Below are 23,204 nucleotides of genomic sequence, written 5' to 3'. Positions count from 1 at the left end.
TGAGAACTCAATCTGAAATTGTGAAGGTGGAGCTAAATTGCCGACATAACATAGTGCATCTTAGGACAAGGGAAGTGACGCTGCTCTGGGCTCAACTTATTTTTCCTTTCTGTTGGTTATTACAGGGCAAGAAGAAGCAGAGTAAGCAGACCTTTCAACTAGTTAAGCAGATTGCATTTATTTATTTTTTCAAAGACGTAACGATTTTCTCTTGTAAAGTCTAACAGATGCAAGTGCCCCTTCATCCCTTCAGCCACTGCGTTTTTTGAATGTGGGTGAGTGGAAGTCAAACTTGACCTGAGCACTGTGTCTGGTGTTTGCTTATCATAGGTGGAGGTGGTGCTAAGTTAGGTTGGTAATAAGGGCGCATGGTTTCTCCCCTTGTGACATCATATGGGGGAGAATAAAATTTGAGCAGGGGTTTTCAACACAGGTTTTCAGAAAGTTGGAGGTGAAGAAAAAGCTTGGGTTGTTTTTTCTCATACTTCGGGAGTCTCTAGACTCATATTAATGTTGAAAAACAATGAAAAAGTTGAAGGTTGCATAGTAAGTTACCTCATAACAGTCTGCATGCTACCACCTTCATGCGGTCCTCAGGAATCTAACCAGTCCATTCTTGTGTTTCCTTCAAGCTTGACTCCCAGGAGCAGTCAGTGAGTGGTTCCCTATCAGCAGTAACGGTGGGGTCCGTCAGGTGCCCGGGAGGTCACGGAGGGCGTGGAGCTGCATGTATGAGACAGCTTAATGGGCGTGAAGGACCATCTGGAGGATGGGACGTGCCACATCCTCAGTCTGAGGCTGGATCTGGACTACCTACATGTGGAAGGTGCTGAGCGGCAGGCCGGTCTGAGCACTGTGACAGGTGCTGGGAATATAGCGGTCCTGAAGGTCGGGGGTGGTGCCCCGAGTAACAGCAGTAACAGTATCAGTATTCATTCAAGCTACAGCAACAGTAGTAGTTGCAGTAACCTCTCTGAGGAGAGTGCCGTCTTCGACAGTGATGATGAACGGCTCCAGAATGGGTCTGGTTCTGAATCTCAGAACCCTTTGCAAGATCCCTTCCAGCATCAAGACTCCTCCTCAGTCTGTCAGACAGTCAGGCTGGACCTGGCACCAAGTGGATCCCCTGGAAACCTCCCACAGCCAGAAACAACATCCCAAAGCGACCCTACCACCGTATACCGCAACAAGGTGGAGTTTGCCCTCAAGCTAGGCTACTCCGAGGATCTGGTGCTGCTGGTACTGAGGAAGCTAGGCCAAAATGCACTCATCAATGACATCCTGGGTGAGCTGGTCAAACTGGGAACCAAGACAGAAATGGAGCAGCAAGGGGGTTCCACTGTCTCCCAGTACGCCCCCTCCTCTCTGGCCTACTCCTCGTCCCCCTCCTCCTTCAGCAACTCTCTGGACCCCTGTCGACTTCTGTGTCCATCCCAGCTGTTGGATGACAAAGATAACTTTCGGCCCATTGTGGTGGATGGGAGCAACGTAGCAATGAGGTAAGGAATGCTAAGGAATGCTATGCTATGCTGGCTTTCACTACAATGACCAATTTACAGGAACAATTTTTTTTCTGAAAGTTCAAAGGCAACAGTGAGCTATGATCTTTGGGTTACTTGGTTGTAAGTGAAGAATCGATTATCTTGAATAACTTGTCTCACAATGCTCGTTATCAACTGGCTTTCTTGGTCTTCTTGGTCTTTCGATCTAGCTTTGAGCAAGAAAGAGGCAGAGTTTGAGATATCAAACCAATCTCAAACAGAGAAAAAAAGTCCAGTCAATGTCTTAATGTTCAGATGCATGTCTTAATATGAACTTTCTCCTGCCATAGGTCATGTGGGCTGGGCTTTAGGCGGCATAGGAAGAATATAGACGTTTCCAACGTATATTACTTAAGGGTTTCAGACTTCCTCTAATTGTACGAGTCACACTTAACAGGTGTTTACACCATGGAAACACCATGGAAACAAAAAGGCTGGAGTTCCAGTTAAAGCCTCATCGCTTGGCCTACACTATCCTACTGTGGGTGGATCTGTTTCAATGTATGCAAATGAAATTATTTAAAGGCCGACTTCACCAGTTGGAATATGAAGGTGTATTGAACTCGGAGATCCTATTTAGTATAAATGTGCAAAAAAAAATTTAATCGGATCATCCTAGCCTGAGAAAAGGCAGAAAGAGTGTTTTATGGTCTCACTGTCTAACCCTACAGTTTCCTTCTTGTGACATCACAGTAAGGGTTAGGATTAACAGGACAGCTGGGCCAAGGGAAGACTTCGGGAAGACTGAGGGAAGAAAAACCTGATTCATTATATTATAATAGTGATTTTATAATGATAGAACGCCGGTTCCGTTTGGGTGAAGTATTCCTTTAAGAGTAGTATCAGGCTTTCAATCCTGTGTTTAAGATTGTGGTCGTGGTTTTATTGCATTTGCATCATTGATTTTAACATGTCTTTCCGCTCTTGCAGTCATGGAAACAAGGAAGTGTTCTCCTGTCATGGCATCCAGTTGGCCGTTGATTGGTTTCTGGAGCGAGGTCACCGTGACATCACTGTTTTCGTACCTGCCTGGAGAAAGGAGCAGTCTAGACCTGATGCTCTCATCACCGGTAAAAGCCGCTATAGTTTTCCTGGATAATATCTAAAAAAAAAAAGGTCTTATTCTTTTATTTGTAAAACTGGATACCCCCTTGTTTCCTCAGACCAAGAGATCCTACGTCGACTAGAAAAAGAGAAAATCGTTGTCTTCACTCCATCTCGCCGTGTGCAAGGACGCCGTGTGGTTTGCTATGACGACCGCTTCATCGTCAAACTGGCCTATGAGTCAGACGGAATCATTGTTTCCAACGACAACTACCGTGACCTAGCCAATGAGAAGCCAGAGTGGAAGAAATTCATCGATGAGCGTCTACTTATGTACTCCTTTGTAAACGATAAGTAAGTAAACTTAGTGATGGAGTTTAGAAAAGAGAACATTTGAAATTATTTTACAAAAAACAAATGACAAAATCTTTATTTAAATGTTCTCTTCCATTTTTTCTAGAAATATATGTTAATAATAGATAATGACATAATTTGTTTTTTTTATGTACCGGTAAATGCACAATAGACCAAGGACAGAGGGGACTTTGCAGCTATGTACTGTATCAGCCATTGAAAGGAAAAAAGCTTAAATTATTGGAGAAATAACTTTTATTGTCTGCAACATGTAAAATATATAACTTTCAAGCCTGTAGGCCTCTAGTAATTGCAAAATGCAGTTTTGCAGGGAAATTGTCTGGGGATTCCTATTTACATTATAGACATTTTCATTTCCTTATCGCTGTTCTTTTGATCTTTATACTTCTCTTTACTTTTGTGCCACTGAGTAAATTCCTCCAGTATACACTATAAAGAAAAGATACAATTGTTTCAGTTTTTGCTTGTCTTGTAATACTTAAGTGATCTATTGTCATTGGGATTGGTTAAAGGTGTCAAATACCTAACTGATTCCTGGCGTTGCTTGTATTAGAAGAACAGTAAAAACTAGTTATGGATCTGTTATGACAATAGGATATTGGCGGCAGAATGGGCGGCAGTGGCGAAGTGGGTAGGGAGTTTGCCTCTGGAGTGCAGGGTCGGAGGTTCGATTCCCCGCCTACCCACATGTCGAGGTGTCCCTGGGCAAGACACTGAACCCCAAATTGCTCCCGATGGTTCAGACAGCACCTTGCATGGCAGCTACTGCCATCGGTGTTTGAGTGTATGTATAAAATGTGTATTGTGAAGCGCCTTGTGACCCTGGTCTGTGAAGGGCGCTGTATAAATAAAGCTTACTTAGGATATGTCTTTTAGATATATCTCTATTGAGTTGTGGAATACTCGGTGTAGAATGATTTAAAACATTATTTCCTAAATGTGTGGTTTATAAGAATTTTGATCTATTAATCGTGTATCTAGGTTCATGCCACCGGATGACCCTCTTGGACGCCATGGACCCAGTCTGGAGAACTTCTTGAGGAAGAGGCCGGTTGTTCCTGAACACAGGAAGCAACCTTGTCCTTATGGTAAAAATATATGACCTTACATGCAATCTTGATCTTGTCAGTACAGCACAATAAGTCTTTAATAAAAAACTGTGCGGCAATTGTATTTTTTTAACAAATAATTTAAAACAATTTTTTTACAAATATTATCCGCTAACTAAGATTTTACAATGCATTTTCATTCCAGCACATTAATGAGATTTGTTTTTCTTTCTTATTTTAGGGAAAAAGTGCACATATGGCCACAAGTGCAAGTTCTATCACCCTGAGAGGGGTAACCAGCCCCAGCGTTCCGTGGCTGATGAGCTCCGTGCTAGTGCCAAAATGTCATCAGTGGCTTCCAGAGGCCTGCTGGAAGATGCCCTGATGGTGAAAAGCCAAAGTTCTGGTCAACCAGAAGGAATGGCTGAGCCAAGTCGGGGCACCCCGAAGAAACAGCCCAACCCAAGCCCTCGGTTCTCCTTCAATGAACTTATGGAGGACAGGCTTCGGGTTCAGTCCAAAGTGGATGGACGTAGGGGAAGCAACAGCAGCAGCAGTAGCAGCTGTAGTAGCAGTTTTCTAGGGTATCCTGCTCCAGGGGGCCCCCCTTCCTCCGGAAGCCTAGACCGATGGGAGCACCCTGGGGGAGGCACTTCTAGGTTTGCTGGAGCCTCAGGATCAACCCAGTCTGAAACTTACCACAGATGCGAGTCTCCAGACCTGGGCTACAGCTCTTTTGTAAAGGCCTACTCTAGCCTCAGTCTGGTAGTGCCACAGAGTCCTGAATGCCTCTTGCCAGCCGATCTGCGAACGTCATTGCTGTCAGACTGTAGCAGTGAAGGCAGCCTCAGCTCGGACTCTTTCTCCCCTGACCCCTTGTTAGACGACGGCCCCAAGTGTCACCATCACCACCGTCATCACCATCCTCACTGCTCTGGCCAGTACACTCACCCTGTAAGCCGTGCTCCTCCTGGACTAGGCCAGCACCCTCCTCATAGCTATCCTGTTCCTCAAGCATTGTGGAGACAACATGGTTTTGGCATGGAAGACTCTCCATCTCCTGTTCTCTCTCACACATCTCGCAGTCCCCTCAAGCCCCCTTCAGCTTACATCCCGTCCCACCATCAGCATCCTTTGTTGAGCAGTTTCCAAGGGGAATTCCCCAATCGTCCAACCCAAACATCCCCTGCTCACTCCCTCTCTCAGAGCTCCCCACTCAGCCGCAATATGATGGGCTCGATGGGCTCCCTTTGGCAGGAAGGCGGCCTCTGGGACTCCCAAGTGTACCACGGGTCACCAATCCATTCCAGAAGACATAACTCTGGGCTAAACCAACAACCGCAGCATCCGGTAAACTGGGACCCCCATTACCAGCAGTCCCCTAACCTTTGCTACGATAGGTTTGCCTTACAGAGTCTTCCAGAAATCAATGAAAAGGCTTGGCACTCTCCTTGGGGGAGGCAAGCCCATTCATCACCTCGTGGCCTTTCAGCTTCAAGTCTTCCACCACTCCCACAGATGTCCGTACCATCTATCACTAGCAACAAAAGCCACCTGACCCAAGTGCCCCAGCACCAGGAGCCCCCTGCCTTGGGTCAATACCAGGACCTCAGGGAGAGGGTGTGTGTTAACTTGTGCCGCATCTTCCCTCCAGATTTAGTGAGGATGGTGATGACCAGAAACCCTCATGTGGTGGATGCTCAGGAACTTGCAGCTGCGATTTTGATGGAGAAATCGCAGCTCGGTTATTGAATTAAGCCACAAGGTGAAGTAATAGCTTCATCTCAATTGGGCTCACTTCTGCAAGTTTATTCCTTGCAATCGTCTTAATTATTAAAGTTATAGTGCGTAACTTATGTTGCCCCCATGAGGAATTCTGAGGAATTACAACAATAATGTCTGGGCATCTACTTAAGGTAAGCCTTCTGTGATCAATGTGTTTACTTCGCTGGAGCTGGGACAACAACTGAAACATTTCTTGGGCGCTTCTTGGGATTTGTCTGAGCTCCTACGACAGTGTCGGGTGGTGAAACCAGTTTGTTAACGTTGCCATACTGAGAAATACAGAGATAGTTTTGTGGAGCTGATAGGCTTAATCAACTTTGGGTCAAAGCGTTTGGCGATGGCTTGAATGTAACCGACATTCATTTATATGAAAAAGTTACGCACTATAGCTTTAAAGTCAGTGTGGACATGCACAAACCAAAACACAAGACACAAAGCTCCTTAAGCTGTTGATGGAATGGCTTATTTTCATTGCAGGGATGTTTCTAATTAATAGTATTGGTGTTTTTGTAAAGGAAAATTGCCATATTTTTCTATAAATATGCTTGCTATTTCAGCACTTAAGATCAGGACATGGTGTGGTTTAATGTGCATGTTTGAGCTGCTTAGGGAGGCCTTTAATGTGTTTCAAGGGTGACAGTTTTTATTATTACGAATTAATTTATTTGTTACAATTTAAGTTATTTGCATATTTTTAAATGATGATGTTTTTGGCACTTTTTCATTCTTGTTGTGTATCATCCTCAACTTGGCTTTGGTTTTTTTGGGGGGAGGTGGGCAATCATATCAGGGTATAAGTGTAGCCCAAATTTGTTCTTTCCATTTGAGTGACATGGCTCTGTTTTCCAGTCACTGAGATGTCAAATAGCCTGGCTCCGCCCGCCCACCTACTTCCGCCCAAATTTAATTTTCCTTTCAGTAGTCAGTCTGGGGATGGGGCGTATTAGTGGGAGAACGATGACGTTGAAGTCGCGCTCCAGTTTCAGTTGAATGCTGCGTTCCTTTATACTCGGAACTCGGAAATTTCCGACTTGGTAGTTCCGAGTTCCTACCTGTCTGTGTTCCAGCGCATCTGCTCGGGAAAGTATGGACGCCTACAACCTTTCTCATCCAAATTACTAAAGGTTAGGCTCAAGCAAGTTACCATTGCCAGGTAAACAGACACCCACCTCCAAGTGAGTGAATGTTTGCCAATTACAGCAGTTCCAGACCTTCTGTACAAATGAAATTAAGTACGATGGTCTGGTAGCACCAGGCTAATGTCATGGGGCATATAAAAGAATATCGTAATCTTACAATTTCACTACTCCATTGCAAATACATTCCTACCGTATAACAGGCTCAAGTGAGCAAAAAATATTGATCTAGTTACACAGGTGCCTGTGGTGACATTTTTGGATTTCCCCCCACAAGGAAGTGAAACTCAGGCGGCACCCATAAAGGAAAATAGCAAAAACTCCACTCAAAACCCCAAGCTGTTCTTTACTTTTGAATAAGAGCTTTTTTCCTCTGGTAGGATAGCCCTGACAACTAACTTAATGCTTCAGCTTCAGTCATTTTATTTCATCCTCTATCAAAATTCTAATTCATATCAAGGTGGCTGTGCAGAGCATGCTCACCAGAAAGGTTTAGATGGGATGAAGGTTGTTGGTATTATTTTTATTTTTATTTAAGATATGTGTTAATTTATTACCTTTGTTATGTGTGTGAATGTTAGTGGTGCATAAGACACAGGGTCGCCTTTGTCAGTGGTGACACCACTAGAGGGGTTCAGCGCCTCAATCAGGGTATAAATGCTTTGTACCGTTCTGTACACAGAGATCTAAACCTTTGCAGTAAAAGACAAAAATGCGGCAAGAGTTTGAAAAAAAACTTGGAGTATGTTACCAGACACTTAAAGGAATACTTCACCCATACAGAACCAGCGTTCTATCACTATAAAATAACTATTATAATATAATGAATTAGGTTTTTCTTCCCTCAGTCTTCCCTTAGTCTTCCCTTGGCCCAGCTGTCCTGTTAATCCTAACCCTTACTGTGATGTCACAAGAAGGAAACTGTAGGGTTAGACAGTGAGACCATAAAACACTCTGTCTGCCTTTTCTCAGGCTAAGATGATCCGATTTCTTTTTTTTTGCACATTTATACTAAATAGGATCTCCGAGGTCAATACACCTTCATATTCCAACCGGTGAAGTAGGCCTTTAATATTACAACACTAGGAAGTTGAACACATACAGATATACTGTAAGATTTAGTTATACAAACTTTTCTCAGAGGCACTAATAATCTCATTGGTTAAATTAAAACCTAGTGGTTTAGCAAAGAAAGAATTCTTCATGGCCAACACATACTTTAATTGTTACCCAACTTGGACAGCAATATGTCATTATGACTGCTGATCGCAAATAGTTTTGTTCTGTATAAGGACTGCAGCCAACAATTACAGTTTCATTTATATATTGGTCTATATTTATTTTAATTGAAAAATCAATTGAATTGACAAAACATATAACAGAAACACAGATCAATCTTTTTGTAGAGCCCAAGGTGATTTTTTCAAATTGCTAGTTTTGTCCGACCAAAAGTCATTATTATAATTAACTACTTGTCTTTCCCTTTTTTGTGTTTTAAATTCATCTTCTCCTAATGTAAAGCACTTTGAACTGCATTTTTTATATGAAATAATAATATTTGTATTACTCTCTCCATCATTGGGATTATTTTTTATGTCTGAGGAAATGTTGTTGTTTTGCAAAAGCTGAAACTCTTGCCTGCTCAGCACAAAACCTAGAAGCCAGTTGACACCTCTCATTGTTGATACAAATTGTATCATATTAACTTTTTTTAATAATATCATTGTTTTATATGAGAATATTTAAACAAAAAATATTTCGTGTTGAATATTTTGAGTATTTGTGACTAACTTTGTCATTTTGGTACTTTGCCTTTATTTATATAAGGGGGCTTTTTAGTCCCTTTTTCCCAAGTGCAGGAAAGAGAAAGTCTTGGATGCACTTTTGGAAACACTTATTGTTATTGTTTATATTGTCAGTGAACTGAAAGCATGGTAAACCTCCGCCCAACCATGGAGAAAAGCAAATATGACACTGAAAATGAACATGGTACAACGTGTTACAACTACAATGAATGTGTTCTCATTACTCATGTAGCATTATGCTCCACCTCAGAAGAGTAATTGTGAGACTTTAATGGACTGTTCGTGTGAGTGCAGTGCAAAGTAGAAGAGCTTTTTTAATGCGCTTGAGATAAAAGAAAACTCCAAATATTTTGTGACGCCTTTCCCTGAAATTTAGAACCGCAACAACAACATTTTCTTGTCAGTCTTGAAGCCCTCTTACTTGAAATGCTTTCTCTCCTGCGGGCTGTGCTATAATCTGTTAGGTGACATCTCAGGATCAAGTCTTCAATGATTCCCATCACACGGCTTAAAAGTCTGTCAGTTGATTTATTTTTCACTGGCACTCTATGTATGTGATGGCTGAGTCATAACTGAGATGCTCTCACGCTGCTGGCCTGGCTGGCACCGCATGCTAGTGTCTGCTACAATTGAATGAAACAGGCTTCTAAAAAGGTGTTGTGTCCTGTGGATTTTTCAAAAACCCTATTAAATGTATACGGACAAATACTATTTTTTTATGATCATGAATTTGTTAAAGAGCTATTTTTCTATTACTACATGTTGCCGAATAAGGGGATGTAACTGTGCAAAATGCTGTGTTGGGATTGCTCCACAAATGTTACTTGACAGTGTTCAGACTAAATAGGCTGAAGCAAATATCTACCACAGTTTATTCAGTGGAATATTAGTGTTTTTGTAGTCCATGTTTTTCATCACAGCAAATTATTTGGCTGTACAGATGTAAGCTATAGCCGTCATGACATATGCACCAGAAGTGTGTGTGTGAGGTGTGTATTGTTCTAGTGTTACCCGCTTACACGCGGCTCAACACATTGTTTGCATATCAACCCTCTCAAGTGTTAGCAAGCAAAGTAAAAAGGGGCTTTGTTCCATTCCGTATCATCTTGCATCCTCCAGCCATGCAAGTGTGTTGCTTAAAAGCTTGCTCCTCTCAGAATCTATGTGTGGGATTTGTTCTGATGGATAAAATTGTGTTTTTGTCATTTGTTACTCGTTTAACTAAAATGATCCAATGAGAAATAAATGTAAGATATCAACAATGTCCCTGTTTATCACACCTCTACTTGTACTGTGCTTTAATACGGCTTCATTTCTGCTATAGAAAAACCAAAATAAAAAGGAAGATATTTAAAAGTTTGACCATTGCTGCTGTGCTGTTTCACCGTGTGTCCTGTTGGTAGATAAAGAGTTCCAATCCAAAAGACTGTCCAGACATTGGTGCCTAGCTGTCATAAAAATTAGATGTGCTGTTTCACAAGGTTTATTCATAAAGCCCAGTCAAATTGTGATTCAAATATTTCTACTTTAGTTTTGTTGCATAATGTGCAATACTAAACATTGGTATTGCATTAAGCTGATATTGAATTTGAAATGGTTTATTGGGATGTGCCCAGCATGAATACATGATCTATTTTTGGAAACAAACTTGATTTTCCATTTACACTAATTTACCTTAATCCCACTAATTGTGTTTTGTTAATCTTTTTTTTACTTCATGAAAAAAATGCATTTTTGGATTGGGTCTCTTCAGACTCTTGTGCTACAGGACCGTGGAACTGAATTGAGCTTTAGGCAGTGAAAAAACCCAAAACGAAAGCACCGAAAACAAACCTGTTATACCTATAGATAGAATCTGGGAAAAACTGTGGCCAAAAGACATGTTGACTGTTTCTGTGTTTGATGTAAATGTGAGTAATAAAAGCCCTACTCAAGCTTTCATGTGTTGGTGTCCCTTGTGAGCTTCCTTATTGGCTGTTTTGTGTTGTTTTTAATTAAGAGGGGAGCTGAGGACATTCAGCTACTGACAAGACAAAGTTTATGTTGGCTGTATTTTGGCACTACTGGAAGGAGCTCTAGTTTAGCCTCATGTAGATAGATATAGTATGGTTCAATATAGGATATAATATAAAATAAATCCAAGAAACTAAAGACAAATATTTCTTCCCTTTGCACATAAATGTTTTGCCCTAGCATTCCTGAAATAATTCCAGATGAAAGCTACAAATGACCTATTTTTGATCAAAAACATTTTGTCAACCGATGACGCAGCAAAAGAAGTCTGTTTCCCAAGTAAAAGAACATTTCTAAATGCTAAACATTCTGCCCAATCACATAATATTCTATGAATGAACAAAACATTAACTTTACAGATTTTTTTTTTTTTTTTTTTTTTTAGGATTCATCTGATGTAGCCAGTAGCATTATTGAGTTAAGTCAGTAAGCATTTATTTAAAACAAAAGCAACGGTTCGCAATCATTTAGTGTTATATTGCTGTGTGCCTGACCAATGTGCATAGTCAGACAATTAACCAGCAGAAAAGTAATTAATGACACACTGGCTTTAAGCAGCAAATCGGCTTTCATTTAATTTTATAACAACATTGTGTGTCAGGTATGAACATATATACTGTATATCAGACCCAACATCCTTAGTCAGCAGACCCAGCTTTACTGGATCAGACCTCAGTCAGGACTCTTAAGATCATACTGCAGCTGCATAGTTGGAAATATAAATTCATTCTTTATTGTGGGGGCAAAATATAGATCTAAACAAATGATTCAATGGATGGAGAATAGAATAGTAAGAATGTAAAATAAGCTAATCTAGTTTGCATAGGCTAACTGTTTGCTCACAACTCCCAGAGTAAGCAACAACTGCAAACTGACAGTCTAGTCAAGAGGATAAATTAGCTGGTGCAATATTAACAGACCAATGAACGTGACAGAATAACATTCCCAACACAAAATTACAAAAAGTTCAACTACAAGGGAAGGAAATGAGACAAAAAAGGCTTTTTTTTGTTTTTTTTAAACAAGTTATTTAAATTGTTCAACTGATTAACAAAAGAAGTAAAAGAAAGGTACAGATAATAAAGCTTTACGGACGAGCGTGCTGGCAACATCAACAAGCTACAAATGGCCATTTCATTTTGTTGAGTCAAAGCACGATATCAACCAATTCTGTCCAGTCTCTCGCTTCGTCTAAAACGCTCCTGCTTTTTAATTTATCATACATGCAAGCCTTAAAACTGTCAGTGTTGTAGAAGAGGGAGGGAGGCCCGTATTTGACAGGATATGCTGCTTGCTATTAAGATTAAAAGACGTGTGCGGAGGAGCTCTAAAAAGCAAGGGAGCAATGTGATTGGCCAACCGCTGCTATAGGCCCAGCTTTGGCGAGGCTGAAAGCTACGAAGCCCATAAGCAGACTTTTTTCTCCTGGGTAGGACAAAAAAAAGCAGTAGTTCCTTGGGTGGCAGCCAGCGGGTTTTTACAAGGAAATTGACGCGTTGACATGGCAACGAGACTAACGGTCTCTTTTCTTTTTAAATGTCTTTTCCCGCGGCTCACATGGACTCAAACTCATCGATGCGCTGCTTGGTGTTGCCCTGGCGGATCTGCCGCAGGGTTTTGTACTTGTCTCTGCCCGCCCGCACGTTCTCAGCGTGAAGCAGGTCGTTCTGCGTCTTCTTGGTTTCATCGCGCGCCTCTGCCAACTCCGAACTCAGAGCCTGGACAGAGACAGAGAGTGAGAGAGAAAGACAGACAGAGAGAGAGAGAGAGAGAGAGAGAGAGAGAGAGAGAGAGAGAGAGAGAGAGAGACAGAGAGAGAGAGGGAGAGAGAGAGACAGAGACAGAGACAGAGAGACATAAAGAGAGAGACAGAGAGAGGGGTCTCATGAGACATAGGAATATACTAGAGGTGGGCATAGATTAATTTTTTTAATCTAGATTAATCTAGATTAATTTTGAAATTAATCTAGATTAATCTAGATTAAAATGGCTCATTTGAATTCATTCATAATATGCGTGTGCTCCCTAAATAATGACTCAAAGTAAGTCTTTGAGAACGTGTTTCTCAAGCCAGGTGGCGCATCAGACCAGGGGCTCATCTCCTGTTTCCAACATGCATCACAAACTGCTTGAGGAAGCTGTTCTACTATGATAATTGGTGATGAAAATAAATAATGTTCAACAAGATGTACTTGTGTTTACAAACTGTTTATTCAGTTAAACATGAACTTTGAACTGTAGGCCATAAGAGGTAACGATGAATTGTTTAGGGCTGCAACTAACGATTATTTCAATAATCGATTAATCGGTCGATTATTTTTTCGATTAATCGATGAATCGGATAAAAAAAATAAACATTTGTAAATGCTGCATCTTTATTCAAAAACTGAACATTACTTCAAATTCACAGTGCACACTGAAGTGTCAAAACACCAGGTTATTGCTCCAACATCCCGGAACTATTAAAAGTAATATTAAATGATAAATAATTAATAATAAACTTAACTGGGATAACACAAAAAAAAACATACAATGTATGATATACATTTATACAGTATAAGGGATGTCCATGGTAAACCAGTCAACCGATAATATTTTTAACCGGTAAATACTAACGGTTAAAAAAATTAAATCATCTTAATTTCTCTCAGATGACAGGAGGGTTAATTTGTATTGATATTGATACCATTTTCAAGACTCCTTAACGATCCAAGTCTTTATTGATATCAAAATTGATAATTTTCTATTATTTTGTTGAAATAGAACTTGTATTATTGCTTTAATTGCTGATATGATCATAGCTCAAGATAGGACATTAAACAGGTCATAATTCCATTCCATCTTTACTATCTATTTTATCTTGCTGGGAAAACAAGTTTCGCCAAAATCTCAAATTTCTTTTTTTTTGTGTTGCATTTGAACACATCAATCATATTACTGAGCCGGCCTGAACACATCACAGTTGACATGTTTGCTACTTTTTTTAAGCTAACTAGCTTTATATCCTTCCGATTTTAACATGGATTTAAAATCTGGATCACTATTTTTAACTGACGGGACTTTCTACACCGTTCGGTTGTATGATTACTGCCGCTGCATTGAATGACTGTTGATGCGCCGATGCCGATTCTCCGAGCACGTCTGCACACCGTCTGCAGCAGCAGCTGACAGAGTTTTTTTGGACTAGACGGATACTGAGTTGATGGAGTTTTTTTTAACCCAAAGAAAGCAAAGGTACAACACTTTTATATAGGCCTGCAGTCCAGTGTTAGATATGACCAAAATACAAGCTGTGGCCGCTCACACTATAGCTTTCCCGCACGTGAAGCGAGCCTTCACGTGCGGAAGGGGGTTCACCCCGACGGCGAACAGCATCTCCCCTGAGCCGAACAGGAGGTGGAATTAAGAGATTAACGGCGATATTTTTTTTATCGCCCGATAAGAGTTTGGCGTTAACGCAGCCGTTAACGCCGTTATCGGCCCACCACTAGAATATACTGTCACAGTTTACTGAAGATAGCAACCCTAGCCCAACCCTAACCCTACAGAAAATGAATGGAATTAAATGTAAATAGCCCCAAAATGGACTGGCTTGCTGTTAAAAGCACCCCCTCTCAAAATGTATTTCTCTCCATCCGAGAATCAAATCCTTTGGTGGGTACATTTGCATGACTTATGTTAATAAAAGTGGAGTAAGTTTCATGAGGGTCAGACTTTCCTTGTGGGAGATAGCAACCCTAGCCCAACCCTAACACTACAGAAAATGAATGGAATTCAATGTAAATAGCCCAAAAATCGACTGTCTTTCTGTGAAAAGCACCCCCTCTCAAAATTGATTTCTCTCCATCCGAGAATCAAATCCTTTGGTGGGTACATTTGCATGACTGATGTTAATAAGTGGAATACATTTCATGAGCGTCAGACTTTCCATGTGGGAGATAGCAACCCTAGCCCAACCCTAATCCTACAGAAAATGAATGGAATTCAATGCAAATGGCCCAAAACAAAAATGGCCTGATGTTAATAGGTGGAGTAAATTTTCTGTAGGATTAGGGTTGGGCTAGGGTTGCTATCTCCCACATGGAAAGTCTGACGCGCATGAAACTTACTCCACTTTTTAACATCTCAGTCATGCAAATATACCCACCAATGGATTTGATTCTCGGATGAAGAGAAATCAATGTTGAGAGGGGGTGCTTTTCACAGCAAGCCAGTCCATATTTCAGCTATTTGCATTGAATTCCATTAATTTTCTGTAGGGTTAGGGTTGGGCTAGGGTTGCTATCTCCTACATGGAAAGTCTGACTCTCATAAAACTCACTCCATGTATTAACACCAGTCATGCAAATATACCAACCAAAGGATTTGATTCTCGGATGAAGAGAAATCAATTTTGAGAGGGGGTGCTTTTCACAGCAAGCCCTCTCAAAATTGATTTCTCTCCATCCGAGAATCAAATCCTTTGGTGGGTATATTTGCATGACTGGTGTTAATAAGTGGAGAAAGTTTTCTGAGCGCCAGACTTTCCTTGTGGGAGATAGCAACCCTAGCCCAACCCTAACCCTACAGAAAATGTATGGAATTCAATGTAAATAGCCCAAAAATCGACTGGCTACTCATGTCTACTCATATTTAGTACTTGTAATCCAGTATAATTTGATAATGAATCATGTTAAAGTTCATCTTCCCATCCATCTTCATCCTCCACTCTTGCTGTGTACCTGTAGCTGTTTCTTGACCCGTTCGTTCTTCTGAGCCTCTGTGATGCGTTCCTCTTCAGTGTGGTGGTTGACTCCTTCACTGAGCAGCTCTGCGCTGGCCTCTGCACTGCTCTCATCCTGCTCATCATGTTCTGGCGCCGGAGGAGAGGTGATGGCTGTCTTCAGCTCCTCCCTTGTCTTCTCAAGGTCCTCCTGTGCTGACAGGGCCTGGAAAGAATATCATAATCAATATATACAGTATATACATTTCTTTTCTCTATCTATCTTTTCCCCCCTTTTCCTTTTATTTCCCTTATACTATGCTTGTGAAAAAATATTTAAAAAATTAAAGCAGTTCCATATTGCGCATACATGTCCAGACGTGGGTCACTCTGGTGGTGTAGTGGGTAAAGAGCATACCATATTGGCTCCGGCCTTCGTTGCAGTGGTCGTGGGTTCGAACCACATCCCCCCTCTCTCTCTGTCTCCACATTTCAACTCTATACTATCTAATAAAGCTTGAAAATGCCAAAAAATAATCTTTCAAAAATGTATGTCCAGACTTATGCACAAATGCTTCTGAGAAAATATATTTGAAACAGTCACAATAGAATCCATTGTGCTGAACTGGGGTCACATGATAAAGATGTTTACACAGATGTTCAATTGTTCGATATATAAAAAATTTAATTTAATTTCAATTTCATTAAAACAATTATAAAAGCAGACAACATAAGCCCAAACATACATAACGTGTGTCTGTCTCTCTCACACACGCACGCACGCACACACACACACACACGCACGCACGCACGCACGCACGCACACACACACACACACACACACACACACAAACACACACACACAAACACACACACACACACATTAAAGGGGCCACATTACTTTGTGTTGCCATTCTGTTGCTTCATCTTCTTTTTTCCTCTTGGCCTCCTCAAGCAGAGCGATTTTGGCGGTGAACTCTGCTAACTCAGCAGCCTGTCCAAAATAACAACATGTGTCAGTGCGGTGTCTAACCCGACAGTCAGTCCAGAAAACCAAAGGTGCTTGCAGTTTACAGTAATATGAAACAGATGGAATTAGCTATTTTTCATATTTGAGGTTTTGCTCGATAAAGGATGACTTATTAATATCAACTAACCCTTAACCAAATGATTATAACACTGATGGTTATTTTAAAAGGGTAAAGAATGAAAATGTGAACAAGAATAAAACATGTGAAATAAGAAGTATATATAAAAATAAAGAGGAGGTCGGACCAGAAACTTTTTAAACTTCTTCTTCCCCCTTTTGAATGTGAAAGATATTATTTGAGTTGCTTATTTGTTGGGTTGCAGAGGATCCCATTATTTATTGGGAAATTGCTTGAAAGTTTTGCTTTATGTTTGTATTATTTTAACATGTTCAATAAATTGACAAATATATATATATACGGCAAGATAAATGTTGAAAGTTGCCACCTCTGTTCAAATTGTATCATTTTCACCTGGACGAAAGCACTAAAGTGAACTAATGCTATAGATGTTGGAGTTGGGAGCGGTGATGTGTTCTACATGTGTGAGTGCAGGTACCAGTTGTTCCTGTGTCTTCATCTGGTCTGCAGCCTGCTGAGCCAGCGCTGCCTTGGCCTCCTCTGCCACCTGTCTCTCTCTCTCCAGACGCTCGGCCTCCTCCTTCGCTCTCTTCCTCTCCTGCTCAAGCTGCAGCGCCCTGCGGGTCTGCTCCTCAAGCTCTGCACACACACACACACACACACACACACACACACACACACACACACACACACACGCACGCACGCACGCACACACGCAAGCACACACACACACACACACACACACACACACACACACAGGTGCAAAATACACCAAAAGTTAAAGACTGTCTTGAATGTGCAGGATCAAGGCAAAAGAAAAAAAGCTGCAAAAGGGTATGAACCCTCTATAGCCTCAATGATTAAATTCATTCACATATATAGAATTATACAGTAGTTTTTAGTTTCCTCATGTGATATTTAAACAAGTCACAGGAAGCCCCATTGCTGACCCACTGTTGCTGCAGTACAACTTAAACAAGTAAGAGTCCAATGTTTTCAAGTGAGTTTATCTAACCTGCAACTACATTTTCTTGCACATTTAAATTATTTAACAGTGTCATTAAATTGTTCTATTTATTTTGAGATAAATGAAACACATTCTTGGAGGTAATTGAGTTATTTCAATGTGTTTCAGTGACCTAGCAGCAGCTTGTTGATGCGAGGAATGTCTCCGTTCTTTGCATTATGTATCCTTATTTAACAATAGCGCCAGAGGATTTTCTGACATGACATTTAGGACTGATTATTATGCATAATAGTGAACTATAAACAATTAACCTTTCTGAGCTCTGTGCGTCTGCTCTTCAATCTGCCTCAGCCTCTCCATCAGCTCGTCTTTCTCTCGTTCTATCCGTTCCTTCTCTTTCTCCGCATGCTCACGCTTCTTCTTTTCGTTCTCCAGCTGCGCTCTATCGAAAACAACACAGACAGCAACCAAAATACCCAGTCAATGATTTATAAGTTGATTTATTTATATTCAACTTAAAAAATAGAATTCAAAGAAATGATTGAAAGTGTGTACTGAATCCGATATCAAGACTTTTTACTGATGCCTTCCTTGTTAGCAGGTTTTTTTTTGTTGCATCATCTGATTTTTACTATAACCTTTTATCTTGTGTGGATGTAAAACTACTGATTTGTAAGGAAATCGTTTTATAACATTTGTTTTTTTACATAATTTCAGATATATTGTGGGCACCTGCCAATGTGCCAATATGTTTGTTTTCTACTGAAACAGAGGCTCCTGCACTTACAGCATTTAGCTATGCAATATGGGGAACAGGATATTTTCCCATTGCAGCACTGCCCCCTACAGCTCACAAAGCTTTATCAATGCATTTCCACTTTTAAACATCAGTTAATATTTGTTCATTCAAAACACCCCTGAGCAGTATGAATCACAGGGAGAATAGAACTGCGACCTGATCTATGATTCATCCATTCACTGTTAGTTACTCAGGGAGCAAAACACCACAACAACAAGAAGTTTAAATAGCATAAGCAGTAAAACATCATTTTTATATCCCGCAAAATGTATTATTGTATTTACATACACATCATGATAAAAAAACTACTTGAATATGTATGCAATGCATGTGTGCTTTCATGACAAAACTTTTACATACAATGGTATCTGTGCTAGTTGGAATATTGGAAAGACAAGAAAAGCATAATTTCTAGTCAGAAAAATTATTGAAAGCATGGTACTGTACCTCTCCATCTGTTTGTGGTGCTTCTCCTCTCTGGCCTGAGCCTTCATCTGCTGCACCTCGATGGTGTCAGGCTTCCTCCTCCTCATGTACAGCTCATGGTTCCCCATACACAACGCCAGGATACGCTTGTTGATCCGCAACCGAGGGGCGTAGAACACAAAGTCCTAGAGGAGACACACAGGACGGACATGGCGCTTTTAAAATATACGTTTACTGTAAAAGAAAATGCATTTAATGACACAATGTCCCAACAACTCACTGGAGCTTTCTTGTCGATGGGCTTGATGACAAACTTCTTGTCGTTGAAGGAAATGTTTCTGATCTCACTCCAGGGGAAGCCGATCTTTGGTGACAACCTGAAGGAGCAGGGACAAGATTTTCAATAAGTTTTTTAAAAGGTAGATCAATAGATGAAAAATAATAATAATAATACATTTTTACAAAAAGATAGACACATGATTTACTTCTATAATACTTTCACTGACAGTTTATGAGCCCAATTAAAAATCATTAATGAAATGTTGGGTGTGAATAATTGGGTTCAGGTTGTTCATCAGTTGTGCTGTTTATCACCAATAGAGGGCGCTGTTTTCAAACTAATGGTCTAATGATCTAAGGTCATTGAGGGAATGAGAATGTTGTGTGTGTGTGTGTGTGTGTGTGTGTGTGTGTGTGTGTGTGTGTGTGTGTGTGTGTGTGTGTGTGTGTGTGTGTGTGTGTGTGTGTGTGTGTGTGTGTGTGTGACTCGCTCACTTGTCTTCGTGCTCGTAGATGTTGAGTCCAAGGGCGTCAACCCCCAGCCACAGCTCTGTGCCTTTCTTGTTTTTAATTTCAAAATAATTCACACCGTACATCTCCAGGTCCTGAGCTATCTTCAAATACTCCATCATCGCATCCTCCCTGAACACACACACATGCACACGCACGCGCGCACACACACACACACGCACACGCACACACACACACACACACACACACACACACACACACACACACACACACACACACACACACACACACACACTCAATGTTAAACACACAGACGCACATGGGCATTTAATTGTAAATGTCTTCATGAATCATGATGCTTACAGTAAACATTTACCTTAGCATGCTTCTGTGTTCCTCATGCCAGGTCTGTATTCTGTCCTCCCATTGTTCCTTTGTCAGCTTGTGTTGCTCTAGAACTCTACAGGGCACAAATGCACACACACATACAATTTTTTTTTAAAAACCAGAACAAATATGTGCATAAATATAGTAAATACTAAGATACTAGAGTATGTTCTCGATTTTAAAATGAGGCCATGTCTATCACCTTAAAATTAGAACGGTCATCTATGATACATCAAAATAATTGTCATTGCAGATGGGAGCTGAAGCTAAAAAGGTAAAGCTTGTTGTCCATTAATGGCAGGTTTGGCAGTTTTTTCTGTCCATATGTCAAAAGTGTACTTCTGAAAGACGCTCAAATGCTTTGCATCGCAGCAAGTGTGTGTGTTTATAAGTGAAGAGGTGAATGAGACGCAAGCTGTGAACTAATGCGGTTTTTCAACTTTTAGCCAGAACATATCCTACGTGCATATATGTATAGAACAGTATAAGAGCTTATATGTATATTGTACCTTTGTGGCAGTAGCCGGTCGGAGGCCAGGTAGCCCGGTTTGTGAATGTCTTTGTTGTAATCTCCGTACTTGGCCTGGACAGCGTAGGATGCCACCAGCACGGCCGTCTCTGGGGGGCAGTAGTTCTCATCATTCAGGATAGCCTCCTTCACCTGCAGGGAGGAGACCAAGATTATTCTTTCAAACAATTAAAAGAAAAAAGAGAAAAAAATACAAAATAAAAATGTAAGATTTTGTTTTGTAAAGAGAAATAAAGATTAAGGAGAAGAAAAAGTTATAATTTTTTTTTTTTCTCTATTTTCTTTTAATTGTTTGCACCACAAAAAAAGAAAATGTGTAGGATCTTCTAAATGTGAACAATAACAGTAATATAATAACCTATTTTTACTCCTACAATAAAGTATAAAAAACTAAAGATTATTCTTTCATAGACATCTGATTTCTAATTGTTTTCATAAAAAAACACACACACAAAACCCTTTCAAGTAAATGAAATGCAAGCAGAAAGTTGCATATTACAACAGAGTCTAAAATGTGGTAAATTAGGCCAATATGTTATCTAATAAAAAGCCACAATTTAGCTTTTTTCTACTTGGGAGTTGCCAAATTCTCACCATGCGAGAGTCCAAAATCCTTCTCACACCGAAGTGACAATAGCTGTAAATCTCAGCTTCAATTTCTCAGAATATTTTGTATCATTTTGGCTGACCTCACCACCACCAGCGGCATACCTTGGCAGACACAGTTAGTTTTCTTATCAGCTGTACACAAGGCCGACCTGCAAGAAGAAGAGCTTCTGTGTGATCTCCTGGATGAGTTCCTCAGAAACATCTTCTGGGAAGAACTTTGCTCTGAACTTGAACTGGAAAGGGTTCTCCTTCTTCACATCCTGCTGGGTCACCTGGAGAGAGAACACACACACACACACACACACACACACACACACACACACACACACACACACACACACACACACACACACAACATATTAAATCTCTCACCCACTGCTGCCTTCACTTGTCTTTTACAGTATGTAGACGTATGAAAAAGTATTGACGCTGGTTTCAGGTATACTTTGGTTGAAAAAATTAACTAAACGGAGTATTACAGTAATAGTATACACAAAAGTTAAGTTACGAGGATTTCCATCATGGTGACATCTTAACCTTCAAAAGAAGATTGTTTACAGACTTTTAATATTAGCATGTTTTACCAAGCTGTGGGAATAATTTTACACGTTATGTGTAGTTGTGTCCAGGGTGTCTTACCTTCTTGTTGAGTTTGAGCCACGTGACGTAGCCTTTACTGTCTGTGTACTGCAGGCCGAAGAACCACACCTCCCTCAGACCCACCGTCTTCACCACCTGAAACCACACACATCATGCTTTTGGTTTGAATCAGTTTTACAGGATATAATTGAAATTTCCCCGACATCTTTTTTTAGTGGCTTTTTAGTGCATCCGGCCATGAGGGTACATACCTAGAATAGCAATAAGCATGCACTGTAAGTACATTAGCTTTGCCCACAAAATGCAACAAATAAGTGCTACATAGAAGTGCTTTTCATTATTATTTTTAATTTAAAATGATGCCGATTTAAGAAACATTTGGAGCAATCTCTTCATTTTTTCCCGTGCTGTATATTATAAGTATGCTTTTGCATTAGCATTTACCCTTTTTTTATTGGGGAAGCTTAGCCCCAAATGTACACATGACTATAAGGACACGGTTTCCCACATGCTTGTACCCATAGATAGTGTGTGTTTCAATTTAGATAACTATGTAATATTGATGTTGTCATAAAAAATTCACACACACAAACTACTACACGAGATCCCATCGTCTTGGAAAAGTGCTCTACGACTGCAAGGTAGCGCACTTACTCTGCTCACCCAGCTTTCATCCTCTTTTGATTTTCACTTGTCATTTTGAAACTGATGTACCATTTTCAAAGAGAGAGAGAGAGAGAGAGAGAGAGAGAGAGAGAGAGAGAGAGAGAGAGAGAAAGTGAAAGTGAGAGAAGGTGTCCCTGAGGGAACATGCGGAAGCTTACACAGACCTTAATATGATTTACACAGTCGATACGACAGCACTCACTGCCATATAATTAACTCTCTCACACTCAGCTAAACAGAGAGACACTCTCACATACTCACATTTAAACACCTACTGTATGTGTAGTTATCACAGGCAAAATAAATAAATGCTAGAGCAAAATGAAATAACCATCCAAAAAGCACCTTGCTGCAATGATGACTACAACCAACACATTCTCTGATTTCAGCTTCTCAAATGTGAATATTTTCTGGTTTCTTTAATCCTATTATGACAGTAGACTGAAATGTCTTTGTGTTTTGGACATAACATTATATTTGAGGACCTCAACATGGGCTTTGGAAAATTGATCAACATTTTTCACCATTTTCTGACATTTTACGGGCCAAAACACTAATCGATTAATAATCAATTAATCGAGAAAATAATCGATAGATTAATCGATTATCAAAATAATCGTTAGTTGCAGCTCTAACACACACACACACACACACACACACACACACACATACACACACACACACACACACACACACACACACACACACACACACACACACACACACACACACACACACACACACACACACACACACACACACACACACACGCAGCATTTCCAGTGGGGCTAAGAATGCGATATGCAGAGACAGCTATGCGGATGCTGAGAGCTCAACATGCAGATTTAGAAGTGAATGTCTCTATATGTAGATAAATGGAACGCTGGGATGAGAGAGGAAAGGAATAATAAG

At 40.4% G+C, this 23,204-nt stretch overlaps 2 protein-coding genes across 2 annotated transcripts in view; one reads left to right on the top strand and one right to left on the bottom strand.

Annotated features, from left to right (window-relative positions):
- Positions 1–744: 744 nt before the first annotated feature.
- LOC307258954 (putative ribonuclease ZC3H12C) lies at positions 745–5,761 on the top strand (the record flags this gene model as incomplete). Its single annotated transcript, XM_080038646.1, has 5 exons — positions 745–1,499; positions 2,472–2,611; positions 2,705–2,939; positions 3,942–4,048; positions 4,251–5,761. The coding sequence occupies 5 exons, from the start codon at positions 745–747 to the stop codon at positions 5,759–5,761; spliced, it is 2,748 nt and encodes a 915-aa protein (XP_079894772.1).
- Positions 5,762–11,430: 5,669 nt separating this feature from the next.
- The window catches only part of LOC307258939 (radixin), a 35,289-nt gene continuing 23,515 nt past the window's right edge, over positions 11,431–23,204 (bottom strand). The window contains exons 4-15 of the mRNA XM_080038625.1: positions 21,666–21,761; positions 21,176–21,298; positions 20,398–20,549; positions 19,878–19,961; positions 19,526–19,672; positions 19,032–19,128; positions 18,773–18,936; positions 17,838–17,968; positions 17,038–17,198; positions 16,352–16,444; positions 15,470–15,676; positions 11,431–12,466 (exon numbers count right to left, since the gene is read on the bottom strand). Coding sequence (XP_079894751.1) covers positions 12,302–12,466; positions 15,470–15,676; positions 16,352–16,444; positions 17,038–17,198; positions 17,838–17,968; positions 18,773–18,936; positions 19,032–19,128; positions 19,526–19,672; positions 19,878–19,961; positions 20,398–20,549; positions 21,176–21,298; positions 21,666–21,761 — 1,620 coding nt within the window. The 3' untranslated portion in view covers positions 11,431–12,301. The remainder of the gene's footprint in view (positions 12,467–15,469; positions 15,677–16,351; positions 16,445–17,037; positions 17,199–17,837; positions 17,969–18,772; positions 18,937–19,031; positions 19,129–19,525; positions 19,673–19,877; positions 19,962–20,397; positions 20,550–21,175; positions 21,299–21,665; positions 21,762–23,204) is intronic.

The sequence above is a fragment of the Ammodytes marinus genome (assembly GCF_949987685.1).
Source record: "Ammodytes marinus genome assembly, chromosome: 12".
Taxonomy (NCBI): Eukaryota; Metazoa; Chordata; class Actinopteri; order Uranoscopiformes; family Ammodytidae; genus Ammodytes; species Ammodytes marinus.
This window is presented reverse-complemented; position numbering and strand designations above follow the sequence as displayed.